The sequence below is a fragment of the Bacillus rossius genome, chromosome 1, assembly GCF_032445375.1.
Source record: "Bacillus rossius redtenbacheri isolate Brsri chromosome 1, Brsri_v3, whole genome shotgun sequence".
Taxonomy (NCBI): domain Eukaryota; kingdom Metazoa; phylum Arthropoda; class Insecta; order Phasmatodea; family Bacillidae; genus Bacillus; species Bacillus rossius.
In genome coordinates, this window is record NC_086330.1 from 370049976 (window position 1) to 370065860 (window position 15885).

Genomic DNA, 15885 nt, shown 5'->3' on the forward strand with positions numbered 1-15885 from the left:
GTAATCGCCCGCACCCGATGCACCTGGCGAAAATTGCAGAAGCTGAACCCCCTATAACTCGCAAGCAGTTGCAGAAGCTCTTGGGCCTCGCCAACTGGCTGCGGAACTATAACCCGCAGTTCTCCACGCTCACTGCCCCCCTGACAGATCTGTTGTCACCACGACAGCGCTACCACTGGACACCTGCTGCACAGAAGGCGCTGGACAGTTTGAAGGTGGCTTTTCTCCGATGCCATACTCTGTCACAGATAAACCCCGAGAGAACGCTGTACATTCAGACGGATGCGAGCACCGAGGGGGTGGGCGCGGTGCTTTACCAACGAGACGTAAATGGGGACAGGTGCATAATCGACTACGCCAGTACAAAGTTCGACCGCGCTGAACGGAACTACCACAGCAATGAACAGGAGTGCCTGGCAGTGGTATGGGCACTGAGGAAGTACCGTCTCCACCTTGAGGGTAGGCAATTTGTATTGCGCATGGACAACCAATGCCTCACGTGGTTGCGGATCCTCCAGGGGCGGAAAGCAAACTCGTGAGGTGGGCGCTGTTTCTACAGTCGTTCGACTTCTTTGTGGAGCACGTCCCAGGAGTAGAAAACGAGCTGCAGGATGCCCTGTCACGGGACCCTGATGTGGGATCGTGCCTGGAGGACGAGGTATCTTGGGACGGGATACTGCCATCTGGCCGTGAGACGGATCACTACCACCCAAGGGACCCAACCTGCCGCCTGCTTGCTCTAGGTGTGGACGACGACCCGCCTCCTGCAGACCTGGTCAAGCTGAAACATCAGGTGCACGAGGCCCAACGCACCTCTCAGGACGCTGAGCACAGACGTGCGAAGTTAATAGCGGAACCATGTGAGACCTGGACTACGAGGAATGGTGTGCTCTACACACGAGGAATGGGACCCGATCAGGAGTGGCGCATATATGTCCCACCAGAGGCACGTGAAGCGGTGTTGCGCTTTATGCATGATCATGACCTGGCCGGACACCCTGGGGCGGACCAAACACGGCGGGCGATCGGTCAGCACTACCACTGGCCCAGAATGGCCCGGGACGTGCGGGAGTACGTGAGGACTTGTGAGATGTGTCAAGAGCGGAAAGCATGGCGGAGCGACGGGATGGAACAACAACAGCCTCGCATTCCCACTACCCCTTTCCAGTCTATCGCGCTGGACGTCATGGGGCTATATACCCGCACAGCTCGGGGCAAGAGATTCCTGGTGGTAGTGACCGATCTCTTCATCCGTTGGGTAGAAGCTTACCCCACTAGCAACGTTCGGGCCAACACCATTGGGACAATATTACAAACGGAATTCTTCCCGCGTTGGGGTTACCCGAGAGACCTGCTGACAGACAACGCCAGCCAATTCGTCAGGAGGCAGTGGCGGGAAATGTGCAACTCATGGCACGTCGAACACTGGACCACACCTGCCTACCACCCCCAAGCCAACTCGACGGAGAGGCGAAACCAAGAGTTGAAAGTCCAGATGCGCATAAGGCTTGGTAGCGACCATACTAAGTGGGACGACCATCTTGCAGAGGCTCTGTTTTGCATCCGTCGCAGAACCAATGCAGCCACAGGAAAGACCCCGGCGGAAATGGTCCAAGGCCACAATTTGCCCTTGCCAGGAGAATGGACAGCCCACGGGATAGCCGATGAAGAAGAAGACTCAGAGATGCGCCATCAACGGCGAGAGACAGAAATGAAAACAGCGCGCGAACACCAGAGGGCCTATACTCGCCAGATAACACTGCAGACGACCCGAATGCCACCAGAACTCCAACCTGGAGAACTGGTATACATGCGCACGCTGCCTCTGTCCAGCGCGCCGAAGAACTACAGTGCTGGGTTGAGCCCCAGATGGTCGGGACCACACCCGATCCTTAAAGGGCTAAGTAGGAGCACCTACCTAGTCCGCCTGGATGGACGGTGGGTGCGAAAAGTGCACCGAGACACCATACGGAGAACAACATTCCCAGGAAAAAATTTGGTCTCTGAAGATGTCACCCTAGTAGAAGTGGACGAAACGCCTACTTCAGACGACTCAATCACGCCCCGAGGCATGCGGGGCCTGTTCCATGCCACCCCCAGCCCAGAAACAGCGACCCTGGAAACAGCAGGAAGCTCGGCCACCAGTCCGAGGCGATGCCGTCGGTGACGCACGACGCGGACACAGATCGGCGACGTCACCGGGATGCCCAAGGCGGGCGCCGATGTGGCGGACGAACAACCTCTGGTGACCGAGCCGGACGAGGAGGAGGCTGCTGAGCCACTCTCCCCCACCCAAGGTGGATGGGGACATGGTGCCTCCCTCGCCGATGCAGAGTTCCGAGTCACAGTTGAGGAGCCGGCTGAGACGACCCCGAGACGAACCGACGACGTCGCCGAGCTCCACGTTACTTGGCAGACTATGTCACAGGCTCGGAGCTGGACGCGCTTGTGTACGACGACCCGGCGAATACGGGGCGAGAGAGGCGGCCCTAACCCTGACGACCGCCATGGGAGAGGGCGTCCCTATCCTGCTGCCTCGGGTGGAAGCATGGACGGCCTGGACCCGGACTTATCCAGGGGGGGGGGGGCATCTGACGTCGTACCCCCGTGCCTCGGCGTTAAAGCTCGGATCACAGCCCTGTCCTCAGCGCGCCGCGGCTTTGGGAATGACGTCACTTCCGCTCCGTGCGCGCGAGAGCAGTGCCCTGGCGTCCGGGTCTCCAGTCCCGTGCGAGCCACCTTCGAGGCTAGACGCGGCCGCGAGACGCTCCATAAACTCGCCGCTATTATCGCTTTTGTTTTATGTGATTCTTGTATGAGTGACATCATGTTATAATATTGCTGTTACCAGAACTCGTCAACAATTATTCGTGTGTTTGTAGTGTTTCAGATGGCTGAAACCTCGTGGTCCCTTTCTGTATCTCCTTGCTGCCTAACGAGCTGCTGCCTCACCTGCCATGTGGTGATGTCGTTCCCCGAGTAACAATTCAATTTTTGCTTTAATGTGAACTATTGCAATGATTAAACGAATTTCTTTAGTTGGCTTCCGGTTTTCACCCCATTCACCACTCTCGCCAGAACAGTATAGGCACCAACATTGTTTTGTTATTTTTTTATATAATTTTTTAAAACTGTTTTATTTAATATTTCTTTTCTGATACCTAAATTTGTTACTAGCCAATACTCTTTGCTTATGTTTCGTCGGCCAGTACCAGTTGTTGAAGTTGAAGATTTCTTAAGTTTAGTGAAGGCCATTCTTTGCTAGACTACAGTATCGGAAAGATCCCATTATTTATTATTTTTTTATATAGTTCATTGTTACCATATCAGGTGGTCGTAGGTTATGTTGTTGGTGAAGTGATTATAAGCCTGTAGTAGGAATGTGGTGCACTATTAATATATCAGATGAACCGAATGGCTGTGATAAGAAATACATAGTTAAAACTGCTTGTTCAGATGCAACACACACAGTTTTTCTGTGCGATATTGAGCATGGTTTCGTGGAAGTCCTGACGCAAGAGGACATGCTGAGGAGGTGCAAGGTATGTGTCGCGTATAGCGCATGGCTGCTGCGTGTGTCGAGGGCGCCCGGCGGCCAGCACGCGGACTGTGTGCTCGCAGGAGCTGAACCCGCTGGTGGAGGCGAGCCCCGAGCGGCTGGTGGCGCACGTCGTGGCGCTGCTGGACGGCCGCCGCGATGACGTGCACCGGAGCCTGCGCCCCTTGGGTGGCGTCCGCGTGCTCGCGCTGCGCTCCAAGCTCGTGGGACTGCTCTTCTCTTTCGAGTTCCGCCTGCAGCCGGCGGCCGGCGACCACGTGGGTGTGCTCGCTCTACACTCCTCGCGCGCTTCGGCTGCCTGCCCTCGACTGCCCTAGTGCCACGGCCCATTCCTCAACGACACGTGAATGGAGTCCAAGCGCGGCTCCAGAAGGGGGGCGGTGGGGGCGACAGCCCCTCCCGAGACCAATTGTATTGATTAGTTCATATTTATGTTTACTTAAATATTTAATTTCGTATGTTAAACTTTTATCTCATCAAAAGTTGCATGAAGCTACTAAGGTTCTGTATTGGAAACCTGTAATTTGTAAATAATATTCCAAGGCCAATATCTGACCACTTTCATTTTTTCGCAACTACGACCTTTCTTTGTGCGACAGCCCCTCCCGAAAAGTCATCCTGAAGCCGCCATCGACGGAGTCGGATTTTCCGGGACATTTCACTATCGCATCCCTGCTGCTTCCACAGAGCAAGTAAACGTAAAATTGGCAGCAGATGAGATTGCATTTTAAGGTTATGAAATATTAATTAATTAATTTTAAAAAAAGTGCATTTATTGTTGAAACAAACCATAACGTCAACACAGAACACTATATGTGCTTGTATTTGAAACAAATTTTAACGTACGTAGAACATAGACAAAAATGGCCACCACTGCAGCTAAATACTCTGCTTCTATTGGTTTGAATGGAGCCACGTAAATGGAAAAGCTCAGAATTGCCGAGATAATCCTAACAGGTCCATCTCCATCTGTGTGCTATTGTAGAAACACTGTTGCATGAGATCAGTGTCATTGTAGAACGGGCCTAACTCATTCTTATGGGAAAAGTGACTTTACACTGTAATTATCTGAAATGCATCTGATAAAAAGCAAATGAAATTCTCAAAATGCATTTAATTAATTCATGATTTTTTTCTAATCATTCTGTGAAACAGCATTGTATTATTTAAAATAGTTTACTGTTAATTTGTTGCTTTAACAATGTGCTTAGTTAGGTTAGCTACATTAAAAATACTAAAAATTCATGCAAGTGTTTTGTTAAAGTTGCTACATTTAAAATACTGTAAAAAAAAAAATATTTACAATCAGGTAGGTTAAATGTGTTTCATTAATGTATCTGACCTAACACCTGAAAAAATCTAACCTCAGAAACTTCTTAATGAAATCGAAATACAAAATATGAAGAAACATGAAATCAAACACTTTTGCAACAACTTAAAACTGTCACAACATGCAAATATCTTGATTCAGATATTTATTTTGGTGGAAATCATATCCTATGAACATGCTATTGGAAAATAATTATTTCTCGGGGAATGAAATAACACAATATAGCGTTGCTGTTTTATAGAATAATTTAAAAAAAAGAAAAAGTAATTAAAAAATTTAAGATTTCTTGTCTGGTTTTCAGAAGTGCTATTTTCCTTGATAATTACCCTTTTCACAAACACGCCAGTTGTAATGATTTAAATTGTAAGAAATGGAAAATATAATTGAAGAAGGGCTTGGTTTTACAACTTTATCAATTTTAAAAAAACATTTGGTTACAGAGTTGTGAGTTAAAAATTTATTCTTGCTGTCACTAGTGTGTGCAGCTTCTTTATTGTATTTATAATATAATTAACACTGCACTTTTTAGTGAACAGCAAAAGTATTACTAACATGGGACAGTAAAATAGTGCATTCTGTGTCAGAAGCGAGTGAGGGCATTCCTGTGACGAGTTCTGACATGTCATTAGTTTGTAAAAACTGTAGGATCAGGGTTTGCACTATTTGGATGTAGATGTTTCTACATAAATACTTTTCAATAGCAAAATTTAATAGTTTAAAAATGTCCTGTGGAAAACTTAACGTACCTATTAAGTTATGTATAATCTTGTTTAATTGATCTTATTGCAGATCTACACACAAGTGATGGCCCCAATATTGGCAACGTTGTTGGAGCTCCACGAGAGACAGACCTGTCTGATGAAACTGTTGAAAAAAAAGGATGAAGAAATAGCAGAGTACAAAATAAACGGTGGTCAGCTTTCGAGACGTAAGTACGGTTCTAGTGGTTATCTGGGGGATGTGTTGCTGTCTCTTTTCACACAATCTAGCGAAATTTACTTTACATTGCATAATTTATTCGGTCTCAGAGTTGGTGTCTTGTCACATAAGCTTGTTTACACGTGGTAAAAATATTCTGTAGTTGCTTGGCTCGTGGACTGTAGCCGTATTGGTCGTATAACAACGTTATGGTGGCCATTATCAGGTGCCTAGCAGTTCTAAGTGGTCTTCAGCCCTCTTGTGGCTTGGCTTAGTTTGTGAAGGCTGTATCTTTTGCAACTTATGTAAATACATAGGGTGTCAATGCTATCACCAGATGCATAAGGGCTTGTAAAAATGATTTTTTTTTTTACTTACATTGGAAAGTACTTTGAATGAAGTCTGCTGTTGTTTAGTTAGAGGCTTGTTCATGCACTAATAAGCACTAGTAAGTCTTTTAAAGGGTGTGTGTAAATCACTAATTACTAGACTGGGATAATTTATGGTTTAATTGGTTAAGACATTTCTCAAGAGAGCGGCGAATGAGGAGTTAACATTTGCTTGCGCACTGAAAGGATTGTGGCATATATTCTAGCAGTCATTGAGTTAATATATCTCTCTAGTTGCTGCTAACCACCTTCAGCCAGGGCAGTCAGTTGTCCGTGCTGTGATGCGCTGAGTTGAGGAACGTCAGTTGTGTTGCGTTGAGACAGCCTGTACCAAACCAGGGAGGTCAGGGCTCGAATCCCGGCAGACCGGGACGTTGCTGCAAGCAAGTTTCGTGCTGGTCTCCCCCACCAGCACTCCCCTCCTCGTGGTGCGACGGGCGCGTACCTCGTGGTGCAATGTTAGCGTACCTCGGGCCGTGCAGTGGCTGCCGTGAGCACGCCACGACTCTGACGTGCAACTCTCACAGTATCATTGCAGTGCCACATATGTTCCCTCGATGAGGAACCATTCCATGAACTACAACTATGTCTTGTACGTGCACGCTTGTTCAAAGGGAATCTAGAGACGCCGGTTTTCGACGAACAGGAGTTTGCGAGGAAGCGTTTAGAGTTGCCGTTCTCAGCTGACGTTGTCCCTGATCCCCGAGAGCGCCTGTTTGCGCCGGTCGTGCAGAGTCTCATTGCGGACGTGGTGCGGAAGATGGACGGGTGTGCGGCCAGGTGAGTCGCGTCGGCCATCATGCCTTGCTGGTAGCTGCAGGTGGTTGGTGTTGCTGTACTGGCATACTTCTAGTCCCAGCGAGAGCACACATGTAGCTAGTGGCTGTCAGATTCTTTAGCAGGGAAGCACAGTACAAACAACACTTAGTATTGTAAGTTCTTTAAAATATGTGGATCTCTTTTGAGTGATTTCAGGTATGGTGTTAAGCATAGCCAACCATAAAATTAATTACCAATCACACACACTGATTTAATTAGGACAAAAGTTCTAGTGAGAGAAGCAAGAGTGAGCTAGGAGTGGTCTAATTGGGAAAGTTAAGTTATGCATGATGCTCATTAAACGTACAAGCTAAACTGGGATCTGAATTATTTTTCACTGACCTCCATGAAATTGATTTCACAATACCAAGCAACTGACAAGTTAGTTGTGACTAGTGTTTTGTAATTTGGTTTTGAAATAATCAGAATCTTTGAGCCTTTTGGTATGTTAAAAGTGTATTAATTAAATGGAAACAAGGGCAAAACAAGATTCCTGATTTAAGTAATAAGTTAAATTTCTGCACCTCCATTTTTTTAAGTAATCTTTATTGAGGTGCTTAACAGCATTGGGAGAAGGCTTGAGTACATCAGTGATCTTTAGTTTAATCGTTGCAGAGATAATACATAATATTTCAGATCTTTCTAAAGTATTGTTGCCACATGTGATAAAAAATTAGACTTGGAAATGTGTCTGCAGTGCATTGAGAACAGGCCTGTTGAAAGTGCCTCAGTAGTTCTCTTGTGTTGTCTACCGTAGACTCAGTTGTCAGTCCCTGCAGCTACTTGCATAGCGGAGTGCTGTGTAGGGTGAGGAGTGCCCACCAGCCACGTAACATTGAGTAGCTTGTTTGTCGACAGAACTGTCAGACATGTCTCAAAGAATATGCTTTGATACATAGTGTAAGCTAACAAATATTACATTATTTTTTCAGTTAAAACATACAAAGCTGCATTATTTTGATGCCTCCATTTGCAAAACTAATTGTGTTTAGGATTTTTTATGAGCTTAGAAAGTGTTGGTGGTGCATGCGCAGCACGCGATCCTCGAAGGCTGTAGTGTGAAGTGTTGCAGGCAGGACACGTGCCGGATGTAGTTGAAGCACCGAGGTTTCTGGAGTGCTCCTGGCTCTCCATGCACTCCTCAGTCCTCCGCTGCATGTGCGGTCCAGAGAAAACAGGGCTCTTGCATCTATTGTCGGATCTAGTGTTGTTGTTGTTGTGTTGCGTCTTGTCAAGATGCGTGTTTTTGTGGATGGTCACCTGTGATTTTGTACTCGTGTGTATAGCCATTTTTTCTCACTGTTTTTACGTCTATGACTACGTTGATGGGTGGATCAGCCCTCGCCATGGGGATGCAGCGCCCTGGGAGAGTTGATACTGCGGTGGTTTGTGTTTGCCATTTGTGGCACGGATGTGAAGTGACATGCAACAGCCAGTCATGGACTGGCTGGGAATCGAACACAGGGCCTTTGGCTCAGGGCCCGGAGTTCTTGCAGGGTGTCTACAGGTCACGAAAGTCACGAAAAAATAAATAAGCAAACAAGGTGTTGGAAGTAATGAAATCTTAGTTTCCAGCAGCAATTTGCTAGTGTGAGTGTGGTTTTTTGATGTTATAGTCTAACTTTTAATATATTAAATAGATAGAGACTGTCCACTACAATCATGTGAATATTATCTCTGAAAAGTTTTTGCTTTCCAACATAAAAATCAGCATTTCTTGTGAACAGTGTATATAAATGTGATTTTTAAAATTTTTCTAATTACATGTAAAAAAATACCATGTGATATAAAGAAGTTATAGGAAAACTTTAGTCCTAAATTGGTTCACCAGGTATTTGTAGACACCCTGTTTTGTCACTGAGACAGCAGTTGGACTCAACTGTACGTCTGAAAGATATTGAATTTAAATAGTAAAATGTTAAATAAATTTAATAACCAAAGAATTTAGCTAGTCATATCCTGCCTGGCAAATTTATAGTGTACCTAATTATCTTGGAAAAAAATTTTTAGTGCTTCACATACCAGTAATAATTTGAACTACTGTTATGAACTTCGTCATATCGTTACATGTCTTGTACACTTTGCATGTTGCAGGGCAGCGAACAGTGATATTGGCAGCAATGTCAAAGAGGAGATGCAACGTGGTCCGGAATCCGTGACCACTGCAGAGGAGAATGGTGTCGTCAACAGTGTGAACAGCCAAGTCAAAACAGAAGCCAGTGAAGCTCACACGGTTTCTCCCAGGAAGAAAGAGTTTGAGGTGCGTTTAGATCTGTTGAGATTAGTACACAATGTTAGGGATAACATTTATAAGAACAGGTTAAACCTCCAATGCATGTCAGTGAAGTAAGGTAATTAGTATGTTTTTGCTGTTTGGTCACGTCTCTCTCATCCAGGGGTTAATTTATTACACACCAGTTATAATCCCTTGCAGGTTCAGCAGATACTTCTCTTTGAGGCAGGATTGGGTTTGACGTGGCCTTCAAAGGCATAAAGAAATGGATATGCCATTTCATCTCAGTTTGGAAGTGTTAGGGGAAGATCTTCAAGGAGAGGCTGAGGAACCCATCCCAACATAATAGCCACCCACGCCCTCAACCCTTAAGCTAACCCCACCTAAGAGCACTACAGGGCACTTAGAGAGTCTATCACATCTGTGGGATCCCTCAGAAAACCCAGAGCGTGCGTGGTTTGGCTGAAGCCTTTCCAACTTCTCCTAGGTATCCAGGATGGTACCGGATCTGTGTCGCCGCTCATCGTGACCACTCTTTTCGGGATGGGGATCAATCTGAGCGTGCTCCAATTGATACGAGCACCTCTGCCAAGTGCAAGACCAGCACCAATCCAATCCTGGGCCGACAGAGAAAACCCCAGCACGCATCCATTCACTTGAAGGATCAACCAGCACTACTACCAAATTGCAGGTTTAGACTGTTTGTTTCGGCTAGCGCTAACTGCCGGCATCTGCTCTCAGAATGTGGAGCACCTAGGTACACCTCAGATGTTCTCCTAACTCCAAAGAGTTTACAGCCAGTTAAGGCCCTGGTGCATCCAGTTGCACCAACAGAATGCTCAGTCCTCTCTTCTAACCAATAAACCTTTGGCTCTTCACAGTGAGCCAAGGCTTTTGGGCCAGACTGCCACCAGGGCTCAGCAGTCAGACCCCCCGGGGAAGTTTCAGTAGCATCTGCTGGTGCCCCTTCAGACATGTGGGGCAAAGCTCTCTTCGGTAAGCACCCCTGGTGCCATGAGGAAGCAAACTTCCAGGCTGCGAGCTGCCCTAGCCACGGACTTAAACCATCTGCTCAAGGGAGTGGAAATTAACACACCTGAATTTTGTCATTTTTAGTTCTGACAGTTTGGCCTGTTTTGAAATGTTATAAAAAAGATTATCTTTTTTGTGACTTTTTGTGACACCTGCTTTCATGAACATTCCTGAGGTTTGTCTTTTCTTATATTAGTAAAACTGTATTTTTTTTATTTCTAAATATTATTTTCTTATTCAGACTTATGCTAAATTTTCACTGATATCTTGATTACATTAAGATCTTGTGATGCATTGTTTGCTTGTAGTCCCATTGCTAATCAACAACTTAGTACAAGAACCATGTATTCCAATATTATAAATACAGTAGAACCCTGTTACATATAATGAATCTGAAGGGAGTAGTTTATATGTTCACTATAGAGGGGAAACCTTATATTTTGGCAATACATACTCAAAAGCAAAATCTTAACTACACATAGGCCTAAGCCAAGAAAAGAATGAATGAAAATACTCAAAGCAACAGTTTTATGAGCAAATGCAGATATTATTTTTAATGCACTACACATGTACAAACTTTTTATTAATGGTTCTTCGACATTGGCGTATTTTCCTTTTTTCAGGCGTTTAATTACTCTGTGATGTATTCGCAGCTTGAGAAAGAAGATTGTTCAGCTTGTTTAATATTGTACTTAATGTGGATGTTGCAATTCCCACTTCCTTTGCTATTAAAACGTGCGGGACAGTGGGGTTGGAGTCTACCTTTTCAATAATGTCCAGTTTATCTCGCACAGATAATGCCTTACGTTTTTTTAACGCGTTTTTCACCCTTTTTTATGTACGTATTTCTTATTGAAGCACATTTGCAGCTTAATAACACAAAATTCTTTTTACCGTGAAAAGTAAATAAACAAAAAATAACGAGTCTGGCGCATCAAAGATCACTACGTATCATGTAGTATCGCAGTTGCTAAAGCTGGAACGAAATTTTCTCACTTTCTATGGAAAAATTTAGTCCACAAAGTTCTATCTAGTGGTAGTCTTACGAACCTTACTCAATCAAAATGTCCGAAATGCGAACAATAAAAATGAGACGTAAAAATATTGTTTTTGCTGCTATAATGTACATACGTATTTGTGTTGTGGTAATTTATGTTTAATTTTGATAACATATTAAATGTACACGCGTTCGTCCATTCTTTAACTATGCAGGGAAAACTATTTTTTATTTTCACCAAACTGATCACCATTTCTGGCTACACGTAGCCTACTGAGACCACTCGAATACAACTTGTTTATAATATGAACAGTGGACAATCGAGTAGTGTATTGCGGAGAAAAACTTAAATATGATCCAGAATAGACGTTTTGTGAAAAAACTTGTAATTATATGAAAATATTTGAGATAAATGTGCATTATGTTGGCAAAATTTGTTCGTGGTACATGGGAAAACGTATCAACTTTGACAAATGTTGTGCGCTATATCCAATAAATTAATACATAACCTCACATCATTTTGCCGGGACAGACGGAAATTCACAATAAACGGGAATTCATTATAGGCGGGTTCACTATAAACGGGTTCTACTGTATGTAGTAAATTGTAAAATGTTCCATTTACTGTAGACAGTGGTGCAGTGCTAAGCATACCCACCATCTAACCCTTCAACCGTGAATTTATAACTAGCCAGTGTGAAATCCTCGCCTTGATAGGACCTCCGTAACATGGGTGTAAGCAGGATTTCATTTCTGAGTGAGAGTTGGGGATAGAACTTCAAATAAAGTAATCTACCAAGTGTAGTTTATTTCATTACTTTATGTTTGCAGCGATGCTACATCGCCTTGCCCACTGTTTGCCTTTAATTTATTTTCTTGTGCCCATTGGAATGTTAATTTTTTTTAGGATTTCAGGGGTAGGGGGGATAAGTCGTCTGCAGACGATTCGAGTTCCTACACCGAACCTCATACCCATGGTTGACCACCGAAGACAAAGGGACACTGTGCCCGATGAATCCTCTGATGGCTCACAAGGGCTTAGTGAACGGCCACAACACGTACGGAACCGCCTAGTATAGTCCGGCTCAGGAACTCTTTATTATAGTTTTTTTCTCAGAGGGGATACTGCCCTAGAGGCATTCAGGCGTAATCCCACGATGGTAGCTTCGCACCACCGATCGTTCGACTGAGTGCGTGAGCCTGCGGTTGTTCCTCTCGTACTGAACAGGAATACTGGGGCGACGACACTTTTCTCAGTAGGGTAAAACCAGCCTGTCTCACGACGTTAATGTCCTCTAAATGAACACTCACCAGAGCAGTTCCCGTGCTTGGGACCACCGAGGTTGCAGCAGGAGAGCGCGGGTGTTGGCAGTGTCTGTGTCTCTCTTGCAACCACGTCTCCTGTGTCGCAGGCTGCGGAGCTGAAGAACGAGCGAGGAGCCTTCGGTCACGACGTGATGGCGGACGCCAAGCCTCCCAAGTTGAAGAAACACAACCACAAGAAGGCCCTTGGCTTGTGATCTTTGTGTTGTTCTTGCGATTGCATGAGGTTACACTTCAAGGAGGGTTTTTAACCTAATAAAACATAGTAATCTAGTCATGCTTATATAATTTTTAAAAATTTTTTTAATATATATTTTCCATAGAGAATCACGATAATCCAATTTGAAGTGTACTTAAACTAAATATGTTTTAAAAATATGAATTTTGTAAAATTTACTAGTTTTAATTATTTCTTTTATTGAGATTTAGTGTGATTTTTTTAAGCTTACTAGTTTGTGATCATTGTATGTAATTATCAAAGTACCACATTCACCCGAAAATAAGTCGACCGTGAATGATGCAAGTAGAGGAGCAGACAAATTATTGACTCTCATCATTCCTTAGTAGGAAGTCACTGCACAGAATCACAAAAATAATAATCTAAATATTTTTTTTGACCAAATCTGTGTGAGAATTAAAAATGCTTAGCTAATATTTACCATCATTAATAATGCCTCTATTATATATGTATTAAAAAAAAACCATTAAATAAGATTTCTGTAATTTTAAATAAAATTTATCAACATTATTACAATATGATTGCTAATCATTTTCCCATCACTGTCACTCTGAAGATCATCACTCTCACAGCTACATTCTCTTCATCACACCACAGCATCTCTTCTTCAGTACCATCCAGGGCATTTCACAAACTGCATTTTTTTGAAGCCTCTCACTATCACTTCTGGCTAATATTGTCCCATGCTGCCAAGATCCACTTCCATAGTTGAGAAACACTTGGCTTCTTTAATTTTCCCTGATGGTGTTTATTCATGGCCACCTGCGGAAAGCCATTCACAATACAATTGTTTCAAATTATCTTTGAATGGCTTGTTCACAACTACATGAAGCACCTGTAGTGTAGATGTTATCCCATCAGGGGTTGTGACAAGGTGTGTGTTCAATTCCTTTCTTTCATGAGGAGTCAGGTGCTCCTTTAAGCTGCTGAAAGGTGCGTAAAGGCACCAGGTCTTCTGTCCCAACCAGCTACTTATTACTAGATCATTTGTCATCCATCCTTTGGTTTATACACACTACAACTCCTTTGGGCAGTTTTTCTTTGGGCACAGTTTTGCCATCAGTTATGAGATGACTTCCGATTGTTTGTATTGTCTTTTAACGAAAAACTCTAGTATTTTCTGGTGAATACAGCATTTCTTTCACTTAGTTATTTTTGTTAGTAATTTTTCTGTTTTTTTAAATAGATTTTAATACATTTGTGATATGAAGGTAGTTATTTTTTAAGAAGCCATATTCAGGTAATTTGTTGTATCATTATTATAAGTTGGTTTATTTATTCACGTACTTCAACAAATTCTTAGTCTGTGTTTTTAAACTATATTTAATTTAGTGTTATATGTGAATTTTGTCTCAGACTCTAATATTCTTCTATTGTATTGTTACAGTTTATTTATTTGATTATTGAATTATTTGAGGTTAAAAATGTGGTTTTTAAAAAAAAAAATTGTGTAGTGTTTGAGAATTACTGCATGTTTTAATGTATGGTGAGAATGTTAGGAAAATTATTGTTATGTATTGTTATGATATTTCTACATATTAATTTTTATAATAAAAAAATATTGTGGCAATAAAACTAGTATTTTTATATTTTTTTCTGTTGTCTGTAAATAAAAAAACTCATCTGTTAAAAATGTGAAGGTTCATACCCACATAAATAGTGATTAGTATTATTAACTATGTACAGTAGAACCCGTTTATAGTGAACCCGCCTATAATGAATTCCCGTTTATTGTGAATTTCCGTTTTGGTCCCGGCAAAATGATGTGAGGTTATGTATTAATTTATTGGATATAGCGCACAACTTTTGTCAATGTTGATACATTTTCCCGTGTACCACGAACAAATTTTGCCGGCATAATGCACATTTATCTTAAATATTTTCATATAATTACAAGTATTTTCACAAAACGTCTATTCTGAATCACATTAACGTTTTTCTCCGCAATATGCTACTCGATTGTCCACTGTTCATATTATAAACAAGTCGTAATCGAGTGGCCTCGGTAGGCTACGTGTAGCCAGAAATAGTGCTCAGTTTGGTGAAAATAAAAATAGTTTTTTCCCTGCATAGTTAAAGAATGGGCGAACGCGTGTACATTTAATAAGTTATCAAAATTAAACATAAATTACACAAATACGTATGTACATTATAGCAGCAAATTCAATATTTTTACTTCTCATTTATATCGTTCACGTTTCGGACATTTTGATCGAGTAAGGTTTGTAAGACTACCACTAGATAGAACTCTGTGGACTAAATTTTTCCATAGAAAGTAAAACATTTTCGTTCCAGCTTTAGCAACTGCGATACTAAATGATACGTAGTGATCTTTGATGCGTCAAACTCGTTATTTTTCGTTTATTTACTTTTGACGGTAAAAAGAATTTCGTGTTATTAAGCTGCAAATGTGCTTCAATAAGAAATACGTACATAAAAAAGGGTGAAAAAGTGTTAAAAAACGTAAGGCATTATCTGTGCGAGATAAACTGGACATTATTAAAGAGGTAGACTCCAACCCCACTGTCCTGCACGTGTTAATATCAAAGGAACTGGGAATTGCAACATCCACATTAAGTACAATATTAAACAAGCTGAACAATCTTCTTTCTCAAGCTGCGAATACATCACAGAGTATTAAACGCCTGAAAAAAGGAAAATACGCCTATGTCGAAGAACCATTAATAGAAAGTTTGTACATGTGTAGTGTATTAAAAATAATATCTGCATTTGCTTATAAAACTGTTGCTTTGAGTATTTTCATTCATTCTTTTCTTGGCTTAGGCCTATGTGTAGTTAAGATTATGCTTTTGAGTATGTATTGCCAATATACTGACGCCGACCGCCAATGCTCCTCTGTCGCATAGACCGCTATGCCTCATCAACGTCTCGCAAAAGCGTGTGCACCGAACGCGCCCGTGCGCGCAGCAAAGTGCAGTTCGTGCAACGAGGCGAACGCCATACGAGTGCTACACCGGCGCAAGGATCCGGCCGGGTGTGGCATATCCTTCCGCCGCACTACAACAAATTGTTATAATTATGTTTTT

At 42.8% G+C, this 15885-nt stretch overlaps 1 protein-coding gene across 1 annotated transcript; it reads left to right on the top strand.

Moving 5' to 3' along the window:
- The first annotated feature begins 3252 nt into the window (after positions 1-3252).
- On the top strand, positions 3253-14413 carry LOC134528434 (non-homologous end-joining factor 1-like). Its single transcript, XM_063362042.1, has 6 exons — positions 3253-3542; positions 3622-3816; positions 5679-5817; positions 6811-6976; positions 9110-9275; positions 12690-14413. Exons 1-6 carry the CDS (start codon positions 3381-3383, stop codon positions 12795-12797), a joined length of 936 nt encoding a protein of 311 aa, XP_063218112.1. The 5' UTR covers positions 3253-3380; the 3' UTR covers positions 12798-14413.
- The last annotated feature ends 1472 nt before the right edge of the window (positions 14414-15885 follow it).